The sequence below is a fragment of the Anabas testudineus genome, chromosome 1 (assembly GCF_900324465.2).
Source record: "Anabas testudineus chromosome 1, fAnaTes1.2, whole genome shotgun sequence".
Lineage (NCBI taxonomy): Eukaryota > Metazoa > Chordata > Actinopteri > Anabantiformes > Anabantidae > Anabas > Anabas testudineus.
In genome coordinates, this window is record NC_046610.1 from 5,346,881 (window position 1) to 5,365,939 (window position 19,059).

Below are 19,059 nucleotides of genomic sequence, written 5' to 3' on the forward strand. Positions count from 1 at the left end.
AATAGATGTAATAGATGTATAGATGTTAATTTAACCCCATCTCTATTAGAGTGGTCTCCAAACTGTAATAATTTCATAATTTAAAGGTACATTTTTCGAAAACAAACACCGGGACATGTTTCTTAAAAATGTCTGTATTCCATCCACATAGATTTTAAAATAACAAGAATATTGTGCATATTTTTTAACATTTAGTATTCATATTTGGCATGCAGGATAAAAAGGCACTCAAATTGTACAGATGGGCTACAAGAGTAAACGTAACAACATGGATACAAAAACAGGAATACAAGAAAGACAACATGGTTTGCCTCCAAGTTATTTTTGGCAACCCAAACTGTAGCGCATATTTTCAGACACATTAATCGTCTCTGCTGTAGGTGGAAGGAATGGAAAGAAGAATATGGAGGAGGAGCGTATTTTACGGCAATATTTCCAAATACAGTTAACAAAGAATTGTTGGACTAACATCATTAGTCCAACTGTTAGATGTCCAGCCTGGCCTGCTGCTTCGGCCTACCGAGCTGTCTGGTTGGCCCAATACGTTTTCCAGCATGTGTGCGCTGATGCTGCCGGAGACCCTGGCGGTAAATGAAGCTCTTCCCACATACTCCACACTCATAGGGTCTCTCTCCGGTGTGAAGCCTGTGGTGCACCTTCAGTTCCTCGGCTCTAGAGTAGCCTTTCCCACAGACGCTGCAAATGAAGGGCCTGTCTTTACTGTGGGTCTGGTAATGTGCTGTTAGATAGGAGTTTATCCGGAACGTCTTCCCACAGATGGAACATGCAAATGGCCTCTCCCCGGAGTGCTGCATCTCATGCAGCTTGAGAGATGAAGCTGTGTGGAATCCTCTGCCACACTGCGAGCAAAGGAACGGTCTCTCCCCTGTGTGGATGCGCTGGTGAATTTGTATGTAGCTCTCATTGATGAACTTCTTGCCACAGTCGGGACATGAGTAGGGCTTCTCTTTGATGTGAGATTTTATGTGTTCTTCCAGCTTTTCTTTTTCATCGAACTGAATACCACAGCGGCGGCAGAAGAGAAGCTGTGATGTACTGTGCTGGACTGCGTGCGGCTCAGTAGCGGGTTCTGTATGTGCAGTAATATGGTGTGCTTGTAAAGCGGACTGACTCTCACAGTCTTTTCCACACTCCAAACAACGGAGGGACGTCCTGATCCTGGACTCCCCCGGCAAAGACTTCAAGTATTCGGAGAGTTCTGACGCTAGAGGATTTACGTCATCTTCAAAGTCCACAGCACCCTTGCGACCTGCATATAGACAAAGAAAAGACAAACTCCGTTTAAGTCTTCATGTATACTTCATTTACAATGCAACTATTACTCTCAGGTATACATAAAAGTTAAATGTTTTAAATGTACCTAGTTTACCATCTCCAACAAAATCCTGGCACAAACACTGACATAGGTTGACATGAAAATAATGAACCAGCTCTCACCTAAGTGGACTTTGTAGTGTGTTTTGAGGTTTCCCTTCTGGTTAAAACCCCGACCACAGACGGAGCAGCAGTAAGGTTTCTCTCCAGTGTGGATCAGCTCGTGCCTCTCTAATTTGTAGGCATGAGGAAATTCTTTGCCACACACTGAGCAGTGGTACTCTATCTTCTCTTTGGGCTTCTTCAAGAGCTCTGGAGGTATTTCTATTGGCACATGTACCATCTTTCTGCCAGGGCGCTTCTTACCTATGTGAAGAAAAAAAGAATAGGAATTTACAAGGTTAGACTCTTAACATTATAAAATTATCACGTAGAAAAACTGTCATATGCAAACAAGATCTGGTGAAAATAGTCTTAATTTGAGATGTAAACATGCTAAGTTTTGCCAAGAAAAAACTGAAGCAGTTAAGACATACTGGAAGTTGATTTCGCCACCTGCTGGCAAAGAGTAATAGCAGCTACATTGTATTATACAGTAGTTGCTTTTTATGGCCCTTTCTGACTCTTCTCTAAATAATTATTGTGTACTATTTTAAACATAACTGTCACATTTCACTCACTAGAAGTTTGGATTCTACAATACACAAACAGCAAGGTGTGCTTAACTGCAACAGATTTCTTTATAAACAAGACAAGAAAAATTTACAGATATTTATTTTTTATGTATGTATTTACATAGATGTACCACAGCATGTCAAAAGTACTTTTCTTGCTTTTAGATAGTACAAATCGGTATGTGTAGATCGAAATTGCCGCTGCTGTTTTCTTCTGCTGATAGGAGACACAGGTTGGACTGGAACTACAGGTCTTTTCCTGCTATGCATTTCGATGTCATGGTCTGTGTGCCTCTTTCACCTTAATGCTTTGATATAACATTGGAAGATGTCCAAATTCTGTACTTACAGAGTGCGTCTTTGGGGCTTGTTTAATAATGTGAAATGTCTCTCAGTTGCTCTGTTTTCCTGTCAACAGTGTGTAGAGTAAAAATAAGCTACAAGCAGCTACAACAGCAATAGAATACTATACACTACTTTTTCTTTCCCCGATTAAGAATAGCATGTAGGACCATTCTATTGCTCTTACCTGCTGAAACTCCTGTATCTTCTCCTTCAAGAGGGGGTTTGATATCTTTCCTTCTTCTGTAAGGTCGCTTTCCTGTTAAAGAAAAAAACTGTTTTAGTCTAAAACATAAAAAGTATGTTATCATATGAAAATGATTTAAGTATTAAGATCTAGTACATAAGTGGTTTTGATGTTTAAGAACTAGTTACTTAGAAAATGTCTTATTCTGTTCATCAGTCCCTGAAGATAAAGTATGTTTGTACTGGCAACATGCTAGGGCTTCAAAAGTAAATAAAACAATTAAGTTCCCAGCACAGACAAAGGTGAAACCTTGAACCTTTAACTACTTGCTGCAGGTTCAGGGTGTCACCTGTGTTAGGATATGTTGGATTCACAAATGTGTGTGCAGGTAGCTTTTCCATGTGACGTGTTGTTTTACTATCCCAGTGTGCAAAACAAATGTGTAGTGGACCATATGCAATGAGCATGATTCATTACTATATGCTGGGACCAAATCTTTCCTTGTCTTACCAGCCACTCGATGAACAGTTTTTGCATTTAGCTCGTCTGATTCCACCACGGTGGAAACATTTGTCTTTCTTCTAGTACGCCTTGATACTACAAGATAAAAAGTTCAACTTATTAAAACAAAAAAGTAACATTCAAAATTAGCATTTCAGATATATTTATTTTCAATATTTATTTAATTGAATTTAATTCTATTTAAATAGCACCAAATCACAACAAAAGTCATCTCAAGGCACTTTACAGTGCAAAGTTTAAGACAACAATCCCAACAATTAGGAAAAGCTAAAAAAGCTGCCAGAGGAGAGAGAAAGGAACAGCAGGCAACAAAAAACAACAACAAGCTGCAAAAACATTAAAACACTTAATAAAAATCAAGAAGAAAACTCACTTCCAGGTTCTGCCTCTAAGTCTTTACTTGGCAATGGTGGAGTTTCAGAAATCTTTCTCCTGCTCCGTCGCTTTGCTTTGTGACACAGACCAACAATGGAAAATGTTACTATGCAGAAATAAAAAGTTATTATATTGATGCTACGACTCTTCTCTATCCTCTACAAGTACTATATAAAATCAATGTTCACAATTGTCAAATCCTGTCGTTTTTCCATCACTTCACTCACCAGAATTTGCAGGAGCTTCTTTCTCTGTGTCTGAGATGTCCAGTGAGACTACCGTTGCTTCTGGAACCTTCTTCTTTCTTCTCTGTCTCCTTCCTGTGAACGTCATATATAAAAAACATATCCTAAGAAAAGAGACTCAGCTATTATTTACAACCTGGACTGTTTTGATTTTAGTTTGGATTTCCGTTTACCACGGTACAAGCGAGGAACAGTTGTCATCTTTACTACTCTCTCTTTCTCTTCCCCTTCTTCCCTTTCTTCATCTTCTCCCACAGACACTTCCATGATGAGTGTTGGACTACTGCTTTCCCTCTGGTTTTGGCCTTGCAGCTGAGATTCAGACATGACAACAGCCTGTGATCATAATTATTAAAAACCATGAGAAACAAAATCTCAAAACCCCCCTTGGTACCAACACTTTAGCCTACAAATAGAGCTGATAAATTATGGCATTCACGGTCCACACTATTCTGTGATGCTGAAATTTCAACTGCAATCCTGCCAATTCATCTGCCAACTGCAGTGAGAGTGAATGCTTTCTCCTAGTAAACAAGATTTGATCCACCATTGTATTTGGATGTTAAATGTTGAAATTAAAAGCTAAACTGTACCATAATACAAAAATTACAACAACTAAATGAAGATGACAAGCTTAAGGCAGCTGCCAAGTTGAAGATAATAACTCTCCTTCAATCCAAAACACTGCACTAATGTTAGCTGACAATCTACCATTTCACTTCGTCAAACTTAGAAAAGCTGCATGAAAATATTTCCAGTTTATTTCAGGGCACATATTATCTCAGATTTGATCATTCTGAAGGCTGTATACATGGTGCTGCAGAACTGCATTAAACATATTCAGAGGATTCGAGAGATCTAAAAGGCACAGCCCTACCGAGCTGAACTACTACAGTAAAATTCATAAATTGTGTCTTAAGACAACTTACCTTGCTAAGCTGAGGTCCTTCTTCACAATCAGAGCCTCGGTCAGGACTGTCTCCTGTAAAAATCAACATAACTGGCTCAGATTCAGCGAGTTGTCATGACAACTGATGTTCATTATCCTAAGTGTCAACATATGCTATATTATTATACTTGTTTTTATGCTTACCCATTAACATAATGAAAACATGACAAAATGAGATAAAACAAAAGAACTATGGCTCTGCATAACACAGATATCATAAATGTAAAAGGTCTTTTCAGGTCATTTTAGGAACACTTACTGGCATCCCAATCAACAACTTCTCCATCAGAGTTGATTAAACCACCAATTTCTTCATCTTGTTCCTCCTCCTCATCTCCTGCCTGCAGCCTGACAGTCAAATGGAGAGTTTGGTCCTCTAAGTTTGCAGATGCCATCTTGAGTCCATGTGACATCAGGGGCTTTCGTTCAGGAGGATCCTAAATACACAACACACTTTAAAAAAGCATTCGTTTTTGAGTCTTTTAACCTACAAACTGACGAGAAGAGAAACAAGATTTTCATTTCTATCATATGGTTAAAAAACACAGATTAAAATGAAATAGTCCTAAATGGTATTTTTGAAACGTCATCAGCTTAATGATAAGGCTCATTTTTGCTTGATATCCACCAATTTATGAGGATGTGTGTTCATGACAGCTCATCGTGACAAATAATGCTGTTATTATGATCCTCGTAATTAAGGTGCAATTACAAACAATTATTTAGTGGTTGTAAAATGTAAAGCTAAGTCCCTGAATTAATGATGATCATCTGAAACCACAGTAACACTATACTGTATACTGTAAGTCTGTAAAGAGGGGTGGTAGAGCAGTTGACTACCAATCACAGGATTGGTGGTTCGATTCCCGGCTGCCACGTCACATGCCAAAGTGTCCTTGGGCAAGATACTGAACCCCTAGTTGCCCCCGGTGAGTCAGGTCAGCTGCATAGCAGCTCTGCCATCGGTGTGTGAATGTGTGTGTGCTTGTGTGTGTGAATGGGTGAATGAGAAGCAGTGTAAAGCGCTTTGAGTACCAACTCGGTAGAAAAGCCATTTACCATTTAAAGAAGTACTAATATATTGTAATTGGGTACTAACAGGTAAATAAAGAGTCATAAATTACTGCATTTCTAAATGATAAATTAGGAAAGCCTCAAGCTTTTCAAAGGAGAGAAGATGACTTGTGAAATATGGCTACAAAGAAAGAAATTATTAGGCAATATAAGACCTTATAGTTACTGGACAAGACACGATTACTAGTTGACAAGAATAATTAAAAGGACTAAACAATAAAAATCAATCAGCAATAAAAAGTAGAATTCCTGTTATTATTTGCATTATGCTATATCACGTGATCCTATGTGTTTCTACATACGTTTTGGCAAGGTGCTGATCTTTTGGTCTCGTTTAGTTCCAATTTTGTTTGCAAAGATGTGTTTGGTTTTGCATGAAGTTTCTGGACTTCGACAAAACACCCCTCCTCCGCATGGGTTCTCTCTGGAGAATTTATGTTCCTTTTGTGACTGGGTGTCGTCTCATGCACTGGGCAAGAGAAAGGTTTCTCTCTGGTGCTACTGCACTGTTGCACATTTCCAGTTGCCTTCTCACATATACAGGAAATATTATGTTTCTCGTGAGAGTTCAGGAGGATGTCTCCCTGCTGCCCCTCTCTGGCAGAGGAGCTCTGCCCATGGAGAGCGGGGCCAGCGGGCTGCTCAGAGTATTCCTCCACCAAATTTACTCCCTGGTGTCTCTTTGCTCCACATGAAATGGTGCTCTCCTTCCCACATGCTTTGAGGTGAGGATGATAAGTCTGTGTAGAAGTTACTTCTTTTTGTCTGTCTGAGATGGAGCTCTCATCTGTGTTCAACACCAAAAGACAAAACAAAAAGTTAAAAAAATCATGATACAGTAACAGTGTCTTTCTCATATCGTTGAGTGATGCTAATGTTTAAGATTTTCCACTCACGATTTTCACTCACAGTCCAGCCTTCCTCTTCTTCTTTGATGATTACTCGAATCTCCGGTGTCTCACAGTTATAATCAGGGCTTGCTGATGCTCTATTAGTATCATGATGTGGTGAATTCTGATCATCATAATTTTCATTTAGACTGAGTGACAATGGATCTTGGAGTTCAGGATCCTGTTAACACATACCCATGATCAGAAATCATTGGCTGTGAGGCATAAATTAGTGAAGCTACATACGTAATTTTCATATTCTTATAATAATTGCCTAAAGTTGTATTGTTCAATAGGAATGAAGTTGGACAAAAAAAGCTAGAGAACACCTGCATGCTGTCAGCAATATTTATAGTCACAGACTTTTAAGATGCATTAAATTCGATCATAAACAATCATTTAAGTAGCAGTGCAATTAAATCAAAATGTTTTATTAAACATATTTAAATTTGGCAATTTCATCATACAGATCAAAAAATAACAAAAAAAAAAAATCCGTATTTACAATAAAGTCTAAAATTAGTTGTTAACAACATTAATAATTCAGTTTTTAAAATTGACATGATCATTATGAGTTGATAAGACCCCTAGCTAGAGCAGCAGCAGGAGCAAAAGTGACAATAAAGATTATCAAACATCTACCTGCAGTCCAAAAAGATCTACTTGTTTGTTTGTAGATGCACAATATATTTTACCCACTAATAAAGATGACTGTAGGTGAAGTTTAGACTTCTTAATACCTTCTCATTAATAGCTTTTTAAGGGAACTGAATTTAATGCTTTTTACTTTTTGAGATCTGAAAGTTCACTATGCCTACTTTCACAAATCCAGCCTTCTTATTAGTATCTTTGAACGGTGTAAATTTAGACTTAATAAATTACACTGGACTTCTAGTGTCTTAGATTTTCTTCCACACGATATCAATTATGTAAAACTTGAATTACCATATTTACCTAATTCCTTGATATCCCTTTATCTATCTACTACACAAAAAGAAAGCATTTGCTATGTTTACATTTAGCAAATTAAATTTGAACGAAATTAACATTATGTTCACATATTTATAAAAACTGACATTTAAAATGACTGTAACTATGTCACACAGAGATACAGTGATAATCTTCAATACGTTAAAGTACAGTAATAACATTACAGTACTGCACAAAAAGAGTTTTAGTTCGTTAACTAACACTATTCTTATCTGATATTTTCTTTAAAAACTTAACCCTAGGGCACAATAGAAGCCCTAAATTTCACCGAGGTTGATAAATAAATCATGTTATTACTTAATGCCATGCCACTTAATTTATAACAAACGCCACCAGCTAACGTTAAATAGCTAGCTTTGACGCTACTGACAGTATCAGTTAGAGATGATGCTAAATGTAGGAGCTGAATGTGTTAATATTTAAACCAGTTTCATCCTAGTTGGCCCACACCTAACGAGGTACTTCTTATTTAATTGCAAACCAGGTTAACGAACTTTGTCTTTAGCTGCAACAGTAAAAGCTACAACCAGCAAACGACAACCAGCCGTGCAACGCAACAACAGCATGATTAGCAGCTTCGTTAAGTTACCTCAAACATGCTGCGGTGTTGTCGCCCGTTTTGAAGGATGTCATAAGAAAAGCAGGGGGGGGACAGTAAAGGAGCTCAGCTGCAGCGAGATTCAGGCTGAGAGCAGCTGTCATGAACTAACCCGCTGTCGGTGTTAGCTAACTGTGTTGCGCCACCTCTTCTTCTTCTTTGGTTTTTTTCCAAGCAGTCACCATCCGCGAAGGCAGGTCATCAGACTGGAGGGGTATACCGCCACCTACCGGACAGGACCAGGTAGGAACTGCAATTAAAAAGTACATGGTATATATTTATTTTATTTTATTTTTTTTACTATTGAAATTACAGATGAATTGCAAACTGGTAAAATAATTAAAAGAGACAAAGCATTGTCATCACAATGTACTTAAACTCGAGTAGAAGTGCAAGTCCTTGCCTAAAAAATCACTTTACTACAAGTACTTACCCAAATTCTTTAGTTAAGTTAGATTATTGAGTACATGCTCTAAAATGTACGTAAAAGTATAAAAGTAAAAGATTGAATAGTATTGAATTTGATGCTGCTTATAACATAAAAATAAAAATTATGGCAATACATTTTTTTTAGAAAGACAACAGCAGGTAAATGCAGAGCTGATTTTAACCACTGCCAGGTGGTTAATCTATGATGCATAATCATTTAAAGCTCTCCAATTGTGTAAAATGTAAAGTATTTTCTCAAGTAAATACAAATAGTTCAAAACTGTTCTTAAATTCAGTACTTATTGTAACTACCATCAGTAGTAAAATGATTTGCTACTATGCAAGGTTGTTCAACAAATTGTTAGGAAAATGAGTGTGCTACAGTGGTCACTCATATCAGATGTTGTAAGATCAGCAAATAAGAAATTGTCACCGTCTGCAGAATGATAAGATTGATTAGATCTGCTGTATTTCTTTATCTATAGTTATCCATTGAAAATATGTATAGTGAGTATAATTTTCATACATGAGTATAATTTTCATATTGCATACATACCTTTATTTTCATTTCCATTTTTTGTCCACTGTTTTGCTAAACAATTAAAAAAGTACACGACAGAAGCATTCACAATGTGATTGGAGACATACAAGTATAACAGTAAAACAGATGATTCTGAGTTGCATGCTGGTAATAAGAAGTGTGTCAGCTTCGTGGATGACTATTTTGTGATTGATTTCATGTACAGAATTCATTTACTAATCCTATAAAATGATGGGTTATTGTGATTTAATGTCCCTCCCTATCCACACAGGTGTTGTGAGTAGTGGCTGATTAGACTTACTGAGGTTGGGGTGTAAAAAGTTACACATGCTCTAAAAACACACATTACATTACAACCACAGGTCCTCTTTCACAACAGTGAAAGTACAGAAGCATTATCCTCTAAATGTAGTGTACTTAAATACAAATTAAAACTACTCCAGGATAATTGGTCCTTGAGCAATATCAGTTGTAAATGATAACATCATTGTTCATTCTGATGCATCAGTCTGTAGTCAGCATTTTCCTGTTAGCTATATTTGTCACCTCTCAGAAAACACTGGACTCGAACATGTGGACTTGTATATGAAAGTACAAATACATAAAGGTATATATACAAAATGCTCGTTACTAAGAACTAACTTCTATGTGACTCGATTTCTGATGATGTATGCAGTATGGATTGTACATTGTCCACATGACATCATCTGGAGGAGTTGTCTCTCAGCTAGAAACAGTTCAGTTTTCAGTTCAGCTGATGCCGTCTGGCTGCAAACTGTGAAGATGGTAATCTTTGTTTTCTCCTCTGAATGATGTCATCTAGACTTGTTTGTCAACTAGAAGCAGAGGGAAGTTTCTTTTTTAGCTTTGTTTTTTGCTCCCAATGATGATTTGGAAGTGGAAGCTTGAAAAATACCACCATGCCTTCTTTTTCTTTTTTTTTTAATCTCGTGTGTTGAATGTTAGTGGTAGTTATCAGGTGGACATTTAATACCATACAACTCTTCTCGAGTTTCACCTCAGGCCAGCAGCGGTGACAGAATCTGATGTGAACTTTGAACTGCTGCAGCTTTCAAATGCCACATGGCTGCAATCAGCTGCGCCTCATGCATTACAACACCACCCCGGAGGACACGGGGCGAAATCCTCCCCTGCCTGTTTGTCCACCCTCTGCAGCGGCTGCAGACGCACACGCTCCTCTCGCACGGACAGGTGAGTGTGCGCACGGCCGCCCTCAGGTGCCCACATGACCCGCGGACACGCGGACGTGTGTGCGTGGGGCTTTTTCCACTTCCACAACCATGGCGGTGGCTACGCGAGCAGAAATGTTCACCAGCTCCCCGGATTATTCTCATTTGAGTTAAGACAACAATACGGGACAGTGTGTTAGTTAGGTGGACAGTAATGTCCTCCTCCTGTCGGTCACCTGTCGGAGGCTTTTCATGAGGCGAGGGGAAACTGTGAGTTGCTAAATGGTGAAGAATAGCGCGTATTGACTTAGCACGTACCGTTAGCTAGCTAATGTTAGCTTTCGTTTACTGTCTAAACAAAATAGCAGCTCTAAACTTAACGACAGCTCATGTTGGTGTCTGTAATATCACTAAACTCTATTACTGTTTTGCAGGAGAGCAGTAAATGTTGTTGTTGCTAACCTAGCTAGTAGCCAGTTTCAGCTAGCATCCAGATGAGGATGTGATGACTAACCTAAGTAACGTTAACGTTACATACTTATACTGAAAGTAATGTTAGATTATATATCAGTGTTTAAACCAACATTACTTACTGCTTTCTTGGTTTGGTGTTGATCTACTTATTGCTTGGTATGTCTTGAGAGTGCAGCAGATACTTAAGCTAATGCTACCATGACATCTGCCTACTAATATATACATTTATAATGACTGTGGTGCTGTTATAATTCGTCTTCCTCTCCCCTAAAAACCTCCTTACACACTCCACATAGGTTGAAGCCACTAATTGTAGAAGAGGTATTCAGATCCACATGTGAAAGTATCATTACAAAAACGTAAATATACTACATCAGAACTGGAAGTCCTGCATTCATACGATTTCTAAATGTGATGCAAAACACTTTGTGGAGCAAAGTTCCTTAATTCTTTTGTTTTGATAATTTCCTTCCTAGAAAGATTGGGTCATAGTTAAATGATTGTGGTCCAGTCTCTTTGTGCTGGGTAAAGCTGTTGAAACACTCGTGAGCAACCATCTAAAAGAATTTTTGCGTCTTAGTGCTATTTTGTCTGTGTATCAGGCTGTAGAAAGTACCTTTACTGCAGTGGAGGTTGTGAATAATATGTAAATGCAAAACCAAAGCAAAGGTTGCATAACCCAGGGTTGTCTGACTAAGCAGTTCTGCACCTAACCAGCTTTTACTCTTCCTTTATAAACATGTGTTAACACAATACTTAATGTTTATTTCTTAATTGTAATGCTGATGCTGCAGTTTTATATAGGTGGTTGAGATGCTCCTGTGCAGCTGCAGTCTATAATTAATATTTTACACTCATAGCTCAGTCAACTCAAACTTCACTGCAGATAAAACCAAGTGGTTATTTTCAAATGCAAAAAAAAAGCATTGGCATTGTGACTGCTCTGGGTTAATAGAAGATAGGCAAACTGGAAAAATTGATCTTGTCTAGTTGATGACACCTTCTTATCAATTATTGATCACAGTGAGTTTGTTATACATTGTTTAAACAGACAGTTGATTATGAAAATAGTATTTTTTTGATTAATCAGTTAAACAGCTCTGTTTTTATCTGTTATTATTTTAAATATTCCTACCTACCAGTGGTAAGACATGCTAGTTTTATGGAGCCTTGATGCTGATTTACAAAACTCAAGCAAGTTATAAAACATATTTGAATTGAAGTAAGTTGGATAAAACCTGGTATGGTGCATATAAAACGTCCAGCTGTTAAATTAACTGCTTTTCTGTTTTGTTTTTTTTTTCTTTTCAAAATGGTCGACCAGATGGCGTGGGAGTCATCAGAGGATTGTGATCTGGGAGTATTACTGGACGATCTCTCTGACTTGTCTGAATCTCAACCGTCGAAGCCCTCCACCACAGACAATATCTCAGAACATGAATTTTCTTGTCACTGTTGCTACGACATCCTAGTGAACCCCACGACTTTGACCTGCGGCCATAACTTCTGCCGCCACTGTCTGGCTCTGTGGTGGGAGTCCTCACACAAGAATGAATGTCCAGAATGCCGAGAGAAGTGGGAAGGCTTTCCTAAAATCAACATACTGCTGAGGTATGTGTTTCACAGTCACACCATATCAGTGAAAGAATGTTTGATTTTCTGACATACGGCACAGAACGGAGACCAACTGAAGTGTGTGTGTGTGTGTGTGTGTGTGTGTTTTTAAATGCACAGTAGCTAGTTTTGAGTATAATGCTCAAAACCAGAGAATAATGTCAGTCATTGGTTTCTTCAAGTACGGATAAAATGCTCTGGGTCCGTACAAATTTAGCAACACAGTCACTCACACCAGCGCACTCAAATAATTTGTCACATTCATATTGATTTCCCTTTTTGCTGTAAGAGGGAGCAGTTGTTGCCATTAGATACAGTATTGTATTTCTCAACAAACCATTCAGATTATGCAGATCTGAAACTTGCATGCCCATTTTAGGTGCTTTTGGTGGTTAATGCACTGGTACTCTGACTGTTGTGTGGCTACACAGCCCCGTACACAGCTAGCTGTGATGCATTGTGTGTTCTGTCAGATCATGGCCAGCATTGCATTTTTCACCAGTTGTCCTTCCTTGGACCACTTTTGGTAGGTACTGATGAGTGCATACTATAAACACCCAACAGGACCAGAGGCTTTGAACCGGTCATCACAATTTGGCTCTTGTCAAAATTCACAAGCTCAGTACCATATCATCACCATTCCCTTCGTTTATTGTCTTGTACATTTCATCTTCATCTGCTAATGTTGTGTTGTGTTGACATGATCTTTTTGTTAGGGATGCTACTGACAAGCTGTTCAGTGAGGTGGTTCAGCGAAGGAGAGCAGAGATCCAGGCTGACCCTAAAATCTCTCGGAGTTTGTTAGCCTTCCAGAGGTAGTACAGTACAATACAAGTTTTAAACATGTTAACCTCAGCTGATGCCGACTCATGATATTACTTTATGTAATTGAGATTTTGCACATTGCTCTCTGGACACAAAAAGGCTTTATACACTTTTAGTTATCCATATATGATTTTGCCCATGTGTAAAGTTGAGCAACACTTTAATAATGTTGTTAGCACTCTAAACTTGCCTGGTGTCAGATTTTCTGTTCATTTGTTGTGTTCTGAAGCAAAGTGGCCAGTTTTCACAAAATATCTCCATGTTTTTAGATATGGTGACAACTTGGGTAGAGCCAGGACAAATCAGCACAAAGGAGCAGGTTTTTTCTTCTCTGGAGTCTTAACTGCACTCACCTGTGTGGCTGTAAGTATATAAACAACTTGTGCAGTCTAAGTCTACACATCTAACTTTCTGAGTGATCCCTGAGAGTGCCAGTAATTAAACTGTGGGGCTAACCATTTTCTTATATAGTTTTTATAGTGAACTGTATGTGTTATTGTAGATTTCCTTGCTTTGGATTGTTAGATAAGACTTGATGTGTTACCAGAGGTAGTCTGTGTCTAAATACCGATACTCATCATCAGTATCTAATGCTTGGAAACAGTTTTGTTAGACAATTTCTCACCAAACAAGAATTTTGGCAAATATATCTTTTGAGTAACAAAAACCTGAACCTTTACTATGTTTATCAATTAATATCTTAATGTATTTTGATTCATGAGTGTAAATAATTGGATTTTTTCATATTTATGGTCTTTTTCTATTTTAACTAAGTGACTTCATCATCAGTGCCTTATATTTAAAGGCTACTACAGCAGTGAATGAAGGGGCCAGTTGTTTATATCATGTAGACACACCATGTCTATTTTGTCCATGTGGCGTTTGGGATCGGTGTCTTGCCACGTTGCAGTAAATTTGCATTTGTGTGTACTGCTGGGAGTGTGTAAACAGATGACAGCATCGTCTTGTTTTTGACCCTAGTTTACAGCTGGATATCATTATTGAAGCAGAACATTTTAAGAAAACTGAGTGTGCAAAGCATCAGTTTGCTTTAGATACATTAATTTTTGCGTTTCCCTTGGCTCACATGAAAAACACTGGAAGATAACATTCTATGCAAACTGAAATGTGTGCAGTGGACATTGGACTGGAATTTAATCCATATGGACATTTTAATACACACAGCTAACCCCTAGTTTGGCCCCTCCTCTTCTGCATACTTGTTTACACACACCTACATGTTAATTTCTAAAACCAAAGATATTTAGGTTTCTTATAGGGATGCAAATTTTAAATTGTTTCTTCAATCAATAGTCTAATGTTGATCATCAACAGCTTATGCATATGCACATGCAACATAAAACTGTTTAACCACTGACTTCTGTATTTAAAGACGAGTTCAAGGTACATGAATTATAAATTTTTTGGAGCTTTCACTCCTGCATGTTGCTATTCAATGATTGTTTAGACAAATTCCAGTATAAAATACAGTTACCACCAGTCAAATGCATCTTTGGTGTGCTATAAGCAGGCTGAACTAGGGTTTACTGTACCTTGTTGTTAATATCTGTGCTTCCAGGTGATGGTGCTGGTGTATCACTGGAGCAGTGGTGTGGTTGAGCAGCATGACTTGTTGATCAGTAAACCTGTATCTCACTGGACTCCAGAGGAAGTTGTGTCCTGGCTGGAACATCTGGGGCCGTGGGCTGAGCTGTACAAAGAGTCCTTCCAACAGGAGAATGTAAATGGAAGGTAGATAAATTACATAGAATATAATGTAATTGTATATATTTAACTGTGAACCTTAAGATGGATGGATTTTATGTTTGTCTTTTTTACTTTAGAAAGTTGGGCGTCAGGCTGAGCTATATTTATTTACCTTAGTAGTTTGATGACTAATGCTCACAGATAAATATGTTGTGGTTCCTCTTGCTCATTATAGTCATACATTGTGACGTTCATGCCTCTGTTTCAGGCTACTGTTGATGCTGGGGGATGAAGAATTGTTAAAAGCTCCTTACAGCATAGAAAATCAGGCTCACAGACGGGCTGTTCTGGCTGAACTGGACAGAATCAAAGCCCTGGGGGTTAAACCTCCACAGAACCTCTGGGAATACAAAGTAAGTACTCCACAGAATACCCCAGTTTGCAAATATTTGTCCTAGTGTGGTTCACTTTGCGTGATGGTATTTAGCTTGCTTTGCTTCCCCCCCATGACAATAGCATTTACCAGACACGCTCAGTTGTATTTGACTGTATATATTATACCACAGTCTCTTTATTTATGAAAACACCCAACAATGTTCTGCTAAAATAATGAAATGTCTTCTGCCCTCTTCCTTTGTGTACTCTGGATTTCTCTCACTTTCAGGCTGCTCATGCAGGGAAATCCCTGTTCTTGCTGTATGCACTGAAGCGCTCCCCTCGTCTCACACTATTCTACTTGTATTTATTTGACTACTCCGAAACCTTCCTGCCCTTCCTGCACACCTGCTGCCCAGCCATCACACATATCGACCAGTCAGTGGAGAGCAGCTTCCTCAAAACACAGGTGACACTAAAAAAAAACAACATACTTACAGCAAACATTAAATCCAGCGTAATCAGATTAGGTGGTGCTATAAACATTAACAGTATTGTAATAGGGCTGTCTTCGCTTTTCCTATATTTATAACATTTTGTCTTTTTCACATAAATTATACAAAAATTGTATTAGAACAGTAATCACTGTTTAACAGTCAATTTACTTTTATATAGTTTTTATGTAGTTTTGATGGGTAATATTTTTGTTAAATATACTGTTATTCATCTGTTCTCTCTTAATGTGAGGTTTAATGGTTATCTTTTGTTATTTTTCTGTTATGTTCCTTTTTTTTTTTTTGCTAGTTGGAACCCAGCTGGCGACAGTGGGTTGAGTTTCTTGTGAAGTACGTTGTGCTTCCATACCAACTGATTGCAGAGTTTGCCTGGGACTGGTTGGCTGTCCACTACTGGACGTCTCGCTTTGTTATTGTCAACGCCATGCTGTTGTCTGTGCTGGAAGGCTGTGCTCTGTGGAGACTCTGGGCAAGAGCCGGGATCAGGTATGCACAGTGGGAGGCTGATTTTGTGATATGAAACACACACGGTCATTAATAGGTCTTTTAAGTGACCCATAGTCTGGAGGTTTCCACACCTTTAACTTTGAAGAAGGGGACACTTTGTATATCATGGTGAGAAAAGTGACTATGTTAAAACGTATTTACATGAGAGTAGGTTGGGGAGAGAAAAAGACCTGGAATTTATAACATAATTAAAAGATATACACCACCTACAAATTATCTATGTTGCAAACAACTTCCCAACACTGTACAGACAATATGCAGTTTGTATAGATCCAGTAAATGACAAGGTAGAAAGAAATAATGTACATTGGGGTAAATATTCTTAATCAAACACTTATCATACACTTGCAGTGCTTATCTAAATAGACGGTGTGTTGCATTCTATCACCTAAATGTATCTGGAACTGGATTCGAATGGTCAACGCTAATTTCTTTGTCTTGTTTAGGACCCTGCCACACAAGATGTGGAACCATTTGTGGAAGATGTTATCTCAGGGGTTTGCCTTCACCCTCCTGTGGCCTTTTGTCCCTCAGTTTGTGTGCAACTGCCTCTTTTACTGGGCTCTCTATTTCAGCCCTATCATTAATATAGACCTGGTGGTGCAGCAGCTAATGCACCCAGAAACACAGGCGCTGTAACGAGCTGCATGTAGCCAGCGCTCCATTAACACCGTATTATACACAGCAATTACAAGTATATAGCCAGAAATCAAGTTGCTGAAGAGAAAGTGTTTGTTTTCAGTGGTAAACTCACGAGACTGGCGGTGTTTGCTGTCAGAAAGGAAGTTTCCTCGCTTCCTGTCTTGTCTCTCTGCTGGATGGTTACCATGTGGAACAAGAGAGGCATCAAACAGATGTAGATATAAAATCAGCAAGGTGAGAAATAGTGACGCTAAGAGCTTTCTTCCTTCATTCTCTCTGCGTGCACAATGCATTCACAAACCACATTGCCTAAAGGGTTCTGAGGGCAATTATGCAAATAGTAACTTATGTTTAGACACTGGTTGCAGTGAATATTGGCCTCATTAGGATTTCCTGACAGCTTTGTAGCACTGAGATGACTGTAGTCCAATGACAGATGAGCTTTTTTATGCATCTACAGACTTTGCTACTGAGAGTGGAACAAATGATGTATGAAGAAATTTATTTTTGTATTATCAAATGTCTTATTGCATGTAGTCCACAGTCAACAGCTATGGCTCTAGAAATATCAGTTTGATTGAAGAAGTGTCATAATTCTTGCCTAAATTTAGATGGATTCTTTGGGTCTTCAGTGCAACTGTGGCTGTAATTGCAGTCTCAGTGTTAAGGAGCAGTCGGAAAAACTCAGCTTAACAGTTGAATAATCATTGTGATGTGTCTGCTGTTTGTAGTTCTGCAGTCTGATAGGAAATTTGGGCTTTTCCATTTGTTCAAAGGTAAAAAACAACACAGTCTTGTTGAACTTATACTCAACTCTTAAGTTTATTTTCCAGGAGTTTCACTTGTTTCTTTTTCTATATGTGCCATTTTAGATCCAAAATAAATGCTTGTTCTTAATATTTTTGCAGATATTTGTACAGATATTTTGTAATTTTTATGATTTTAAAGAGAAGCTGTTCATAGTTAATTTTTTTTTTTTTGCCTTTACTGTTGGCAAAGATTATGTTGCACTTTTTTTTCTTCCAGAAACATTTTGTTGACAGTTGAGTACAGTTTTCCATGTAATGGCTGTGTACAGCTAATCAAATATTTTTACATTGTTTATTTGCCCTTAAAAGTTCCACACTGTGATTTTGTTCTTCATTGTCTTAATGAAAGGACAAAATAAAAGATTTTTTAAATAATGTTAAATGGCTGTGTGGGTTTGTGTTTAACATGAGCCATCTGCAACAAATTGTCCACACCAGCCTTCTCATTTGCAGTGTTGCTCTCCGACAGAGCAGTGGGAGCATTGGACCATCCTACAGCTGTAAAAGAAGAAAGCAGGCAAACCCAGTTTCTCCATTACGAAAGCAACATTGCTTTTTTTTATATCTGGACAGTATAACTTTATTAACCTTTGTGTTTAATTGTAAATGAGACTTTATTAGTGAGTAGAAACTGGTGTCGGGTTGTCTATGCTGTGAACCATTTGAAGTCATTTCTTCTTATTTAGGCCTATTACTAGCTATGTCCTCTGGTCGAAAAGTGTGAGATCATATTGAAAATCTGATATTTTATGTTGACGATCTGGAAATAATTATAAATTTAATAAGGTATGACATATAAGGTTCGTTCATTTTCAAATCCAAATTTTATTTGTCACATACACAATCATAGCGCGACATGTAGTGAAATCTATTTTTATGACTGTCCACCTAGAATGAATGAAGTAGATGAGGAATTAACATGGTAAAAAGTAAAGAATGTGCTGTTGATAAGCTGCAGGATGAACTGGTACTTCAGAGAAAACTGGCATTAAATATGGCATAAAATGTCTTTGTACGGGAGTGTGCAAGAGTCCAAAAATTAGGCTTACAGATATAGAAATACGTGGAAATGTAGACAAATATGGAACAAAAACACTCAGTTTTTGATCCAAATACATTTTTTAAATAAAGTTCTTATTTTTTGTAAATTATAAATAAAGTTTAATTGATTGAAAAATTGTAGAACGACCGCCCTCTAGTGTTCCGCTGTTGCCACGACAGTAACGCCGGTCGCCATAACAACGTAGGGA

The 19,059-nt window shown here is 38.0% G+C and overlaps 2 protein-coding genes across 5 annotated transcripts; one reads left to right on the forward strand and one right to left on the reverse strand.

The window, feature by feature from the left end:
• Positions 1 to 178: 178 nt before the first annotated feature.
• Positions 179 to 8,378, reverse strand: LOC113161514 (zinc finger protein 3 homolog). Of its 2 annotated transcripts, none has more exons than XM_033326107.1 (12): positions 8,173 to 8,378; positions 6,600 to 6,774; positions 6,006 to 6,490; positions 4,889 to 5,066; positions 4,610 to 4,662; positions 3,854 to 3,992; positions 3,663 to 3,755; positions 3,434 to 3,508; positions 3,049 to 3,135; positions 2,539 to 2,610; positions 1,459 to 1,701; positions 179 to 1,270 (listed from the first exon to the last, which is right to left on the reverse strand). In XM_033326107.1, the coding sequence occupies exons 1-12, from the start codon at positions 8,179 to 8,181 to the stop codon at positions 486 to 488; spliced, it is 2,394 nt and encodes a 797-aa protein (XP_033181998.1). In that variant the 5' UTR covers positions 8,182 to 8,378; the 3' UTR covers positions 179 to 485. The 2 variants fall into 2 exon arrangements, with proteins under 2 accessions (XP_033181998.1, XP_033181997.1); XM_033326106.1 differs by having other exon boundaries at positions 3,854 to 4,016.
• Positions 8,379 to 10,219: 1,841 nt separating this feature from the next.
• Positions 10,220 to 18,184, forward strand: LOC113161483 (bifunctional apoptosis regulator). Of its 3 annotated transcripts, none has more exons than XM_026359093.1 (9): positions 10,220 to 10,363; positions 12,140 to 12,426; positions 13,146 to 13,244; positions 13,524 to 13,617; positions 14,834 to 15,006; positions 15,230 to 15,374; positions 15,626 to 15,805; positions 16,141 to 16,337; positions 16,805 to 18,184. In XM_026359093.1, exons 1-9 carry the CDS (start codon positions 10,235 to 10,237, stop codon positions 16,995 to 16,997), a joined length of 1,497 nt encoding a protein of 498 aa, XP_026214878.1. In that variant the 5' UTR covers positions 10,220 to 10,234; the 3' UTR covers positions 16,998 to 18,184. The 3 variants fall into 3 exon arrangements, with proteins under 3 accessions (XP_026214878.1, XP_026214880.1, XP_026214879.1); XM_026359095.1 differs by lacking the exon at positions 10,220 to 10,363 and adding an exon at positions 10,413 to 10,626; XM_026359094.1 differs by lacking the exon at positions 10,220 to 10,363 and adding an exon at positions 10,413 to 10,611.
• The last annotated feature ends 875 nt before the right edge of the window (positions 18,185 to 19,059 follow it).